This window comes from Uranotaenia lowii, chromosome 2 (genome assembly GCF_029784155.1).
Source record: "Uranotaenia lowii strain MFRU-FL chromosome 2, ASM2978415v1, whole genome shotgun sequence".
Classification (NCBI taxonomy): Eukaryota; Metazoa; Arthropoda; class Insecta; order Diptera; family Culicidae; genus Uranotaenia; species Uranotaenia lowii.
This window is the reverse complement of record NC_073692.1, coordinates 415,952,013-415,963,441: the sequence shown is the minus strand read 5'-3', so window position 1 is coordinate 415,963,441 and position 11,429 is coordinate 415,952,013. Positions and strand designations below refer to the sequence as shown.

Genomic DNA, 11,429 nt, shown 5'->3' with positions numbered 1-11,429 from the left:
CACTACCCCTTTATAAAAGGGGAATAATCGTTTAATGGACGAAACTTTGTCAAAATTTTTGGTTTTGAAACTATCGGGGGCCCTGCTGTGTGAGCTTCGTGATTTGTGAACGAAGAAAATAAAAATGGAGGGACAGCGCCGCCGATTGGTAACATAACCTTAAAAATGAAATGAAAATGGAAGCGTCGTGTGCTCTCACTATAAATGCGTCTAGTTGCTGGGAAATGTTAAAATTCGTTTCGTCGCTTTCTGATCTTTGGTTTTTTCGGTGCTGTGTGGAGCCTTATAAAATATCTGGCCAATTATCCAATAACAAAGGAGACTTATAGGATTTTTTCACTGTCACTCTGAAGCGTTTTTTTAGCATACAATTTTTTTTTGTTAAGGGGTTTTTTCTTACAATTTTACGCATCCTCATTCTCCTCCTCGCCATCCTCCTCGTCTTCACCCTCACCGTCTTCTTCGTCTTCGCCATCGAGGTCTTCCTCCTCGTTGAAGTCAAACTCGCCCTCATCGTCTTCGCCTTCGTCTTTTTTCACCTTTTTCGATTTTGTGGCTTTCTCCTCGACCGGCCGCTTGACGCCTTTCGTCGCTTCCTTGGTTTCCTTGGTGGTCTTTTCTTCTCCGGCGGCAACGGTTTCAATTTCACTTTTTTCCGAACTAATTTTGATGGTTTTTGGTAGGTTTGTAACTTTTTTTTTTCTTAAGTAGACTTACTGTCCGGGACTAAAGCCGCCTTTTCTGCTTGACCACTTGGTTTATAGTTAGAAGAACAGTGCCTTTTTAGAGTGCTGATGGCTTGCTTCAGGTACTCTCTGGAGTAGCTTTTGGCTCTGATGCGCACACAACGATGTCTACATCGATCTGATCTCACGATTCTTCTCTTTTTTTCTACTTGGCACATAGAACCGAGAAAGATGTTTTTTTTTTGCTTCTACAATCAATCCCCTCGAGACAAATTTAATTCCAAACATTAGCCAGTTGCTGGTCCCATCACCTCATCATAAACTCCACGACAGATGATGTTTATTCTGGTTCTTATCACTCTCTTTACACGCATGCACAGCGTTGTTGATCTTGATAACGGAAGACCCCACAACACACAGGTGTCTGCAATGCCGAGTTCTAGCAGAAAAAACACACGTAACACAACACCTGAACCGACTCCAATCTACAACGGACCGATCGCGTCGACCAACTACGATGCACTTTTCCTGTTGCTGGCTTTATTAACACAGTCAAAATCGTTATTAGCTTTCACTTAAAATCACAATTTCCAACTTGGTTTATTCGTTGAATATTTCAGAATTTTTCTTGACTCTATCGATTTTAACTGCAGCCTTATAGAGTCTCACTTTTTCCCATCAAATTTAGGATATCTTCTCAAGCTGGCTTAATTAACAAAATCGTTATCAGCTTTCCCCAAAAACCACACGGTCCGACTCGAACGCACTTAATAATCTTTTTTTTCTGGGATATTCGAAGCGATCGACTTATCGTTACGAATTAAAAATCACAACTTTAATTCAACAACGCGATGCAATTAATTGCAAACACCGGCAAACGATTCCGAATACTATTTTTTTTTGTTGGTTTTAGGCACCAGTCAGAAAAAAAACGCTACCGCCACTGCTGTGACTTTTCCGCTGTCACCATAATGTAGCGGAGCGGTCATCTAATATATTGCCACCTTTGAGTTCGTTTTACAACTCTCCTTTTTATTATCGTAATTGATTCTTATATATACCCTAAAAAAGAAATGAACTTAGTTCATTCTGAACAGAACTAAGTTCATTCTCTCTCTATATCTCTTTTTGGCTACTCAGTCAACACCTGTTTTTTTCTTCAATTGACTTGCCAACAAGAACTTTTCTGGGCCCCGGACCCACTCGAGTTCTTGCTGACAAAGTTGAATAAAAAACAAAGCTGATGAGTAGCAGTGTTCGCTTCTTGGTACCCTGGCCAATAACCTTTTGCAAACCTTTTTTGCGTGGGAATTGGCCTCAGGTCCGTTACATTAGGGGTGAAAAATTACTACAAAAAATTCTACAAGCTGAAATCATAAAAAAATAATGTTTGAACGGATGAAATTGGGAAATTAACAAACGCATAATGCAAAACATTCACATTCTGGTAAATGCAAATGAGATTTAAAATGTGAACCTTTGATTTGCATTTTGATGCACTTTAGCCTGAACCAGGTAACTGAATTATAAAAATATTTTTTTAAATAAATAAAGTACATAAATTAAAATTAATAAAATAGAAAATAAAATAAATATGGTGTAAAAATTTGCACATCTGATCATCGATTTTTTTATTTCTATGTGAATCAAAAACTATAAAAAAATCATAATTTTGTTATGATTTAATGATGATTTTATTACATAATATTAAAATAATATTTGAATTAATGTTGTGGTACACAAATGTTGCCTTCAACTCTGCTGTTACAAAATGCCCCGTTTGGCGGTACTTTTCTTTGAAAAAAAAACTTATTACCAAGTTTAACTTGTAATATTATAAGCTTATCAGCTTTTAATCATTAGAATTTTCGATGATGTAGTAAAAAGACCAAGTCGATGGAAATCAACACAGAAAATCGTTCCAATTTCGTGGTAGCTGGACAACAGATTGAGACAGTGGAGTGCTTCCAGTATCTTGGTAGCCAGATAACGCCTGATGGTGGTACCAAGAAGGACATCGTAACCCGGATCAGAAAGGCCCGATTTGCGTTTGCGAGTCTCAGAAACATCTGGCGCTCACGCCAGATCTTTCTACGAACTAAGATCCGAATCTTCAACTCAAACGTCAAATACGTATTGTTGTACGGGTGTGAAACTTGGTGCACATACGCGGTGACGACGTGAAAATTGCAAGTTTTTTGTGAATCGCTGCCTGCGGAACATTATCCGCGCTTGGTGGCCTGGCAACTGGATCTCAAACGTGGAACTTCATCGCCGGTGTCATCAAAAGGCGCTAGAAATCGAGATTCGGGAACATAAGTGGAGATTGATTGGGCACACGCTGCGAAGAGATGAAAACGAGATTTGCAGAGAGGCGCTTGACTGGAATCCAGATGGGCATCGAAGAAGAGGCAGGCCCAAAAGCTCGTAGCGGCGAAGTCTAGCCGCTGAAATCCGCACAGTTGACGAGAAACTTGGCTGGCAGCAAGTGAAGACGCTGGCTCCGGATCGCCAGCAGTGGAGATCTTTTATCTCAGCCCTATGCGCCGGTCAATCGGCGCTGGACCCTTAGGTAGGTAGGTAAAATTTTGAAAAACTATGAGTAAAGCTACTGTAACTGATGTGAGCTCCTGTTAAGAAAATAGCTCATAGCCTACAGAACGCTTGCATCGTTCGTTGATGCACCAACTCGGGTATTCATTTGTTAATCACCAAGTGCGTTGCCTCAAAATTTGAGGTTCAAAACACTGCCACCGTTATAAACTTTAAAAATGCAAATGTTATTTATAAAAATGTTGGCGATTTTTTTTTGTGACACCATAATTTCGGAAAGAGTTATCAGAATAACTTCAAATTTCTTATCCGAAAGGTTTTTGAGCCAAGGACGGTTCGTACAATAGTTTCAATATCCTCACGTTCTACGGAAAGGGAGCATCCATACAAAATCAAAAATGCCAACCTGGTCACTGACATGCCTCTTAAATATGAGCCAAAGGTCATCCTGGCCTCTGACCTGGTCTCGCTTGCTCGGTGTGTACTCAATGTCTTACTCGGATGATTGCTGGTCGGAAAACAAGGTCAAACAAAGTACCAGCTATGGCTCGCCCCTGGGTAGAATCATCATCGGTACCGATCATAACCGATGTTTTTGGCGCGCATAGTTGCCGTTAAAGCCAGCAGATGCTCCTCCTGAGCCTTTTTGGAGCTAAAGGTGGTTCAAATTTATCTGTTTCTCATCGATGAGCGCCGCCCGCCTTACCTGCGTGGACTGCCGTTTACATTGGATGTTGCAGAGTGTAGAACACCTGCCTGCCGTTAACCACATGCCTCTTGTTTTTCAGGACGTATGTAGATCCGATACATCGATCATCGACATGCCAACATCTTCCATTTGGTTTCAACCTCTTGCTAGTTGTCAGCCTTCGTCCAATAGTTTTGATTCTAAGTGCGTATAAAAGGAACTATCACTTTCTAAATTGAAGATTTTAATCAAGCATACTTAACCTTGAAATTTAACGCTTATCTGATTCCTATCACTACGATCTGGTGCCTATTTCAAAGCTCCAATTGGACCTACGAAAATTCTTCCGACTCTTAACCGTATTTCCATATTCTCTAACGGTTGAGCTGAACATTTAGGTTCCCGTTTCTAACACAAACCCAAACTCAAATATATGAAACTCAACTCCAGAGCACATTACCCTCTAAACTGACTCATTCAAGGAGCACCAAACTCCTCTCCGACACAAATCTAAGTTACGCTTTTATTAGATCTTGGATGCCTCCGATCAACAGTAACCTGACCGATCTACAAAAATCTACGACTTATTCCAGATAAACTTTCTTATCAATTAGAGTCTTCTGGATCCTAATCGATCAGGATAGGCCTTGATCCAAATGATCAGGCGTTCCCTTTAGGTGGTAGCACAATTTAGCAATTTTTTTCACCTATTTTACTAAACCTCGTGCTAGACGGACATGCGTGCCCTAGACTCAACGCAACAATCTTATACCGTATTTTTTTTCACCTGGAGGCAAACTAGAGGCAACCTACGTTCGCTCTAACTGCTGTCATCGTGCTCATTTATTGCTCGAGAGGCAACCTAAGTTCGCTCGAAAAACGGACGGAGTCGCCCAGAGAAGAAAGTCAGTTTTGCGAGAAATTCACCAATACTCTCAACGTTGTTGTCAAAACATTAAACAGCTGTTTTTGGCTGAAAGCAAAACAGTTGAAATAATGAACGGGAAAATGATGATTGCCGCGATTTTGAACCTCTCAGCCAAGCAAAATCGTACTATCTGCTGTCCAGTACAATCCGGACACGAAAAAAGGCAATCCGGATGTGAAGAACCGAATGAAGAAATCTAGAAGGGAGAACAAAATGACAGCTGCATGTAAACATTGGCGCTCGTTCTCACGCACACCTATACGTATGGAATAACTCGAAACCCGGAAATCGTTTTTTTATTCTGACGGTTCCAGAGCCAAATCCGGAATCAAAAAAAAAAACGCCATTAGTGACGGTGTTTAGGATGGGAATCTAATCACAATGATCAGGGATTCCAGACCGCTCTCACAGCAAGTACCCCATTATGATGAGAACGTTTTCCTCGTATATCCAGTTTCCGATTAATCACAGATCAAACCTGCAGAATCATCTAGACTTCGCTACATCTACTGGGCCTCCAGCACCGGGACAAAACGTATCAGGAACTACGGAAGCCTCTGAGCCCTTCGACTCAGTCGCGCCGCTTCCTGACAGCCACAAATCGTCCCGGCCCTGAGTTCGTCTGTGGTGAAGGAGTTCTCCAGCCTGCGCCTGCAAGTACTGTCCTTCTCCGTGTGATGGAGCTTCCAGGGAGCTTCGTTCTCGTTCTGCATCCGATACATCTGAGCCTATCAATGTTCACTTCCAGAACGTTATTTTTTTATTTATTTTTTATTTACATAGTATTCCGTCTTACGACATAACTTGACGAACATAATTCCTAAAATTCACTCGGTCCATGGCAACCGTTCTCCAATTTCTCGGGCACCCCACGTTCGCCAGATCACGCTCCACTTGGTCTAACCACCTCGCTCGTTGCGCCCCCGCTCGTCTTGTTCCTACCGGATTCGTAGCGAACACCTGTTTTGCAGGACAGTCGTCCGGCATTCTCGCAACATGTCCAGCCCAGCGTATCCGGCCAGCCTTCACCACCTTCTGGATACTGGGTTCGCCGTAGAGTCGCGCGAGCTCGTGGTTCATCCTTCGCCTCCACACTCCGTTCTCCTGTACGCCGCCAAAGATGGTTCTTAACACTCGTCGCTCGAATACTCCGAGTGTACGTAGGTCCTCCTCGAGCAATATCCATGTCTCGTGCCCGTATAGAACAACCGGTCTAATAAGCGTCATATACAGGTTACACTTTGTGCGAGGGCTAAGTCTTCTCGACCGCAGTTGCTTGTGGAGTCCATAGTAGGCACGACTTCCGCTGATAATTCGCCTCCGGATCTCACGGCTGGTGTCATTGTCTGCGGTCACCAGTGAGCCGAGATAGACAAAGTCTTCGACTATCTCCAGCTCGTCGCCGTCGATCGTGACCTTGTTATTACTGGACAAGCGGGTTCGGTCGGTCTCGGATCCGCAGGCCAGCATGTACTTCGTCTTGGACGTATTAATCATCAACCCAATCCTTCCTGCTTCGCGTTTCAGTTTGCGGTAGATCTCCTCCACCGCCACAGATGATCTGCCGACTATATCAATGTCATCGGCAAAGCAGATAAGTTGACTGGATCTGTTGAAAATCGTGCCCCGCATTTCGCCCACCGCTCGTCGAATAACACCTTCTAGCGCCACGTTGAACATCATGCAGGATAGACCATCACCTTGTCGAAGCCCCCTGCGCGATTCGAATGAACTCGACAATTCACCCGAAATCCGCACACAGCACTGCGTTCCATCCATCGTCGCCTTGATCAGTCTGATCAGCTTCCCGGAAAAGCCGTTCTCGTCCATGATTTTCCATAGCTCGTTACGGTCGATCGTGTCGTATGCGGCTTTGAAGTCGATGAATAGATGATGCGTAGGGACTTGGTGTTCACGGCATTTTTGAAGGATTTGCCGCAATGTGAATATCTGGTCCGTCGTAGACCGTCCCTCCATGAAGCCGGCCTGATGACTTCCCACGAATCTGTTTGCTTGTGGCGTTAGGCGGCGGAGTAGGATTCGGGACAACACTTTGTAGGCGGCATTGAGGACAGTGATCGCTCGGTAGTTCTCACAGTCCAATTTGTCGCCCTTCTTGTAGATGGGGCATATTACCCCCTCCTTCCACTCCTCCGGTAGCTGTTCAATGTCCCAGATCCGGATTATCAACCGGTGTAGGCAATCGACCAACCTGTCCGGGCCCATTTTGATGAGTTCCGCTGCGATGCCATCCTTTCCAGCCGACTTGTTTCTATTCAGCTGGCGAATGGCTTCCTTAACTTCACTCATCGTTGGGAGTGGCTCGTCTTCGTCGTTGGCTACGCCGGCGATGTACCTTCCCCCACCGTCTTGATCTCCTGCATGTGCGCCGTTCAGGTGTTCATCGAAGTGCTGCTTCCACCTTTTCATCACCTCACGATTGTCCGTTAGGATACCCCCGTCCTTATCCCGGCACATTTCGGCTTGCGGCACGAAGCCTTTGCGGGATGCGTTGAGTTTCTGATAGAACTTTCGTGTTTCTTGGGAACGATGCAGCTGCTCCAGCTCCTCGAGCTCCTCCTCCTCCAGGCGGCGCTTTTTCTCCTGGAAAAGTCGGACTCGCTGCCTCTTCCGCTGTCGGTGATTTTCCACATTTCGACGGGTGCCTCTCTGCACTACTGCCGCCCGCGCGGCATTTTCTTCGTCCATCACCCTCCTACACTCCTCGTCGAACCAGTCGTTCCGTCGAGATCGCTCCACATAACCGATGACGTTCTCCGCAGCACTGTTGATGGCTGTTTTGATGGTATCCCAACAGTCCTCGAGAGGGGCTTCGTCAAGCTCGCCCTCTGCCGGCAGCGCTGCTTCGACCGATTGCGCGTAGTCTGCCGCGACCTCAGGTTGCTTCAGTCGCGCGATATTTAACCGAGGCGGGCGCCGGTTTCGCGTGTTGTTCACTACGGAGAGTTTTGGGCGCATCTTCACCATCACCAGATAATGGTCCGACTCGATGTTGGCGCCCCGACAAGATCTGACGTCGATGATGTCCGAGAAGTGCCGGCTGTCGATCAAAACGTGGTCGATCTGTGATTGAGTTTGGTACGGTGATCTCCAGGTGTACTTGTGTGGGAGGCGGTGCTGAAAAAAGGTACTACGTACGGCCATTCGTTTGGAGGCGGCGAAATCGATAAGTCTGAGGCCGTTTTCGTTGGTCAGCTGGTGCGCACTGAACCTTCCAATTGTCGGTTTGAATTCCTCCTCCTGGCCGACCTGAGCATTGAAATCCCCGATGACGATCTTGATATCATGTTTTGGGCAACGGTCGTATTCACGCTCCAGCTGCGCGTAGAATTCGTCTTTGTCGTCACCGGTACTTCCGAGGTGAGGGCTGTGCACGTTGATGATGCTGATGTTGAAGAACCGGCCCTTGATTCTCAACCGGCACATTCGTGAGTTGATCGGCCACCACCCGATCACGCGCTTTTGCATCTTTCCCATCACTATAAAAGCTGTTCCAAGCTCGTGTGTGTTGCCGCAGCTCTGGTAGATGGCACGACCATCTGGGTACGTTCGTACCGTGGAGCCCTTCCAGCATACCTCCTGCAGCGCTACGATGTCGAATTTGCGGCTCTTCAATTCGTTGGAGAGCACGTGGGTACTGCCCACAAAATTTAGAGATCGGCAGTTCCATGTTCCAAGTTTCCAATCGTTAGTCCCTTTTCGTCGCGTGGGTCTTTGCCGATTTCCATCCGAAATTTGTTGTTCGTTATTCGTTGCTTAGGTTTTTTAGTAGTCACAGGCTCGCAAGGCCCGCAGCTAACCCCACTATCTCGCAGGAGGACCGTCGTGATGTTGCTGTTTTGGGTCCCGAACACCACCAGGACGCTGTTGCACTCCGTACGCCGCCCCTAACATGGAGAACAGACGCGTACGAAGCCCCCTAACTCATTCTGCATGCGACCAAAGCATCCACCGGGGTTGGGTACCCGATCTCCGCTAAGGTTGCTCGCACCCCAGCTAGCACCACGGGGAGGTAGAGAATCGGAGTTGCAGACAAGAGGTGATATGACCACTACCCGAAGGTTGGGTGTATGGGGTCTCGAGTTGCACATTGTCTACTTCACTAGCCACTTCCAGAACGTTGGTGGTATCAATTCCTGTCTGGTTGATTACCTTCTTGCCACATCATACTCCTGCTACAGAATCATCGCCTTTACAGGAACATGGCTAAATGGCCGCTCTTTATCCAGTCAAATTATCAGCCCAGATTATGCAGTGTTCCGTTGCAATCGAAACCCCCTGAACAGCAAAAATTCAACTGGAGGCGGAGTTTAACTTGCTGTCAAGTCTAGCCTCCCGACTCGGCTCATCGAAGACATTTCCTGGGACGATTTGGAACATCTTTGGGCCCGCATTGATCTCGGTGATCGGAAACTGTACTTATGCTTAGTTTACGTGCCTCCTGATCGCCCTAGAGACCTGTTTGTAGATGAATCTTTCTCGCGTTGCTTCTCCAAAGTAAGCTCAATCTGCTCGCCCGAAGATGACATATTTGTTATCGGTGATTTCATCATGTCTGGCTTAAAATGTACCCTTCCCATGGCGGCTTTTGGTTCCAAGATTCTATGCGCTCCTATTTCTCAGCTTCTTCCAACATCTTCCTGGACTCTTTGAGCACCGCGGTTCTTCGTCAGATCAATAGTTGCGAAAACAAAAACGGCCGTATGCTAGTCCTCTGCTTCATAACCGACGGCTTCAGGAATCCGACTAAAGATTTAGCTCCTGCTCCTCTCTTTAAAATTGTTTTTCATCAAACAGCTTTAGTGGTCTCACTCGATGTTGAATGGAGGAAACAGCTCCCTTCCACCTGAACTCTATTTTCTTCGTCCTGGATTCTATCGAATGGGAAAACAAGTTCGATATATCTAATCCCGATGCAGCCGCTGCGACTTTTTCATACATAGGGGAGAGTGGGAATACTTGACCCCCTTTTCTTATTTTCATCATATCTTTTTGGAAAAATTTAGCAACTTGCACTCTTTTACATTTTCTGACAGCGAAACTTGAAGTTAAGTTTCTATGGTCCTAAAATTAGAACAATACGTGAACCGGTAGATGAACTAGAAGCATTTTCGTGCATTTTGATCCATTATTCAGGAAGCCCTAATCCATGGAAAAAATCAAACAAAATCCCAAGATAGAATGTTAATTGACTATTTTGGTCATGTTTGTTCTCATTTCACAATCTATAATTGTCAGCAAAAAAATTCTACAGCTTATCCTCATCCCTTATGACATTGCATACTTACGGGAGCAATTTTTTATAAACAAGAGAAAATCAATTATTTTCATTCTCTTTCGGTTGGCGTGAGAGTGCGGATGCTTACGAACAAGCGGTTCTTTTTGCGTTGCGTTTTTGGTGCGAATTTATTGATTGGCGGTTGATTTATTACGTAGAAGTGAAGTGATTCATTTGTGGGAGCTGTGAATAGTGTAGTGTTGCAGCTAGTGGGATCGGGGAGCTTTAAAATTTATTTAAAGTGATAATTTTCAGGCCGTGGATCGGCCATCTTGGGAAGGGAATACTAAAAGAAAGCAGTGATTAAGTGGAAGGAGTAAGGGGGAAAAGTGGATTGCAGTTGGTAGCAGAAAAAGTAGTGCGCGGAGTGTTTGGTTGGGCCAGGAAGGGGGGAAAATTGATTTAGATTGGAAAGAAAAGTTGTTGGGGTTTTTGAAAGTTTAACAATTACTCAAAGTAACGAGTGTATTAGCGTTCCCATACGGGGTAGAAGGAGAGAAAGGAAGGTAAGTGGCAATTTTTGCTTTGTAAACTATGAAAGAGTCCAGTCAGAGAAGAGCGATTGAGAGAATCGATCAAAAGTCTACAAGAAGTGAGCAGATCTTTCGGGGAGGAAACGAGAGGATGGCGGAGGGTAGATTGAGTGTAGAGTTGGCGGTTAAGTTGAGCAGCTATAGGAGCCGAAGGTTGCTGGTGAGAGAGTTCGTAGGATGGGGAAATGAGTTGCGAGAGGCATTAGAAGATCAGATCCAACGACTAGCACAAAAGGAACACAACTTTAGGGAGCAGGAGAGACTTTTGTTGCTAGATAGTTTTTTTATTCGGTATATGTTTAACGAAGATGAGCAGACGGGGAATGAATGGAAGGAACTAGCAAACCTGTTGTGCTTGAATGTAGTGGTCATGCAGCAAAACTTTCGAGACGAAATCTTTGAGTGTCAGAACAACACGAATGGGGGAGGTACAGTCTTGCTGTGGTATGAAAAGGATGGAATGTTTGCGAGTGTGATTGATATTGAAGAATGTGTGGATTCTCTTGCTGTGAATGAAAGTGTCTCGGGACAATTCAAAATATTTCCGATAGATAACGGAACTTGGAACCTAGTGGATTGTGTGGCTCATCAATTTAACTTGATGGAAAAGGGTTTAGATACGAACATATTATTGCACTGGAGAGAGCAAGAGGTCGCTAGATTGAAGGATGACGAAGTGGGAAAAAGTGAAATTGCAAGACAGAGAGACTGGACGCTTACGAATAAATTGGAGTGGTTGTCG

At 45.1% G+C, this 11,429-nt stretch overlaps 1 protein-coding gene across 1 annotated transcript; it reads right to left on the bottom strand.

Annotated features, from left to right (window-relative positions):
- Positions 1–404: 404 nt before the first annotated feature.
- LOC129743428 (parathymosin-like) lies at positions 405–5,577 on the bottom strand. The gene is made up of 2 exons (XM_055735461.1): positions 5,405–5,577; positions 405–660 (listed from the first exon to the last, which is right to left on the bottom strand). Exons 1-2 carry the CDS (start codon positions 5,575–5,577, stop codon positions 405–407), a joined length of 429 nt encoding a protein of 142 aa, XP_055591436.1.
- Positions 5,578–11,429: the final 5,852 nt, after the last annotated feature.

Bases quoted from the DNA above. Each gene is read 5' to 3' on its own strand.
- LOC129743428 (XM_055735461.1), bottom strand. From the start codon at position 5,577: ATGTATCGGATGCAGAACGAGAACGAAGCTCCCTGGAAGCTCCATCAC. The intron at 661-5,404 runs GTAGTTCCTGAT...CATCAAAATTAG, and splicing joins CGAAGGGCTCAGAGGCTTCC to TTCGGAAAAAAGTGAAATTG.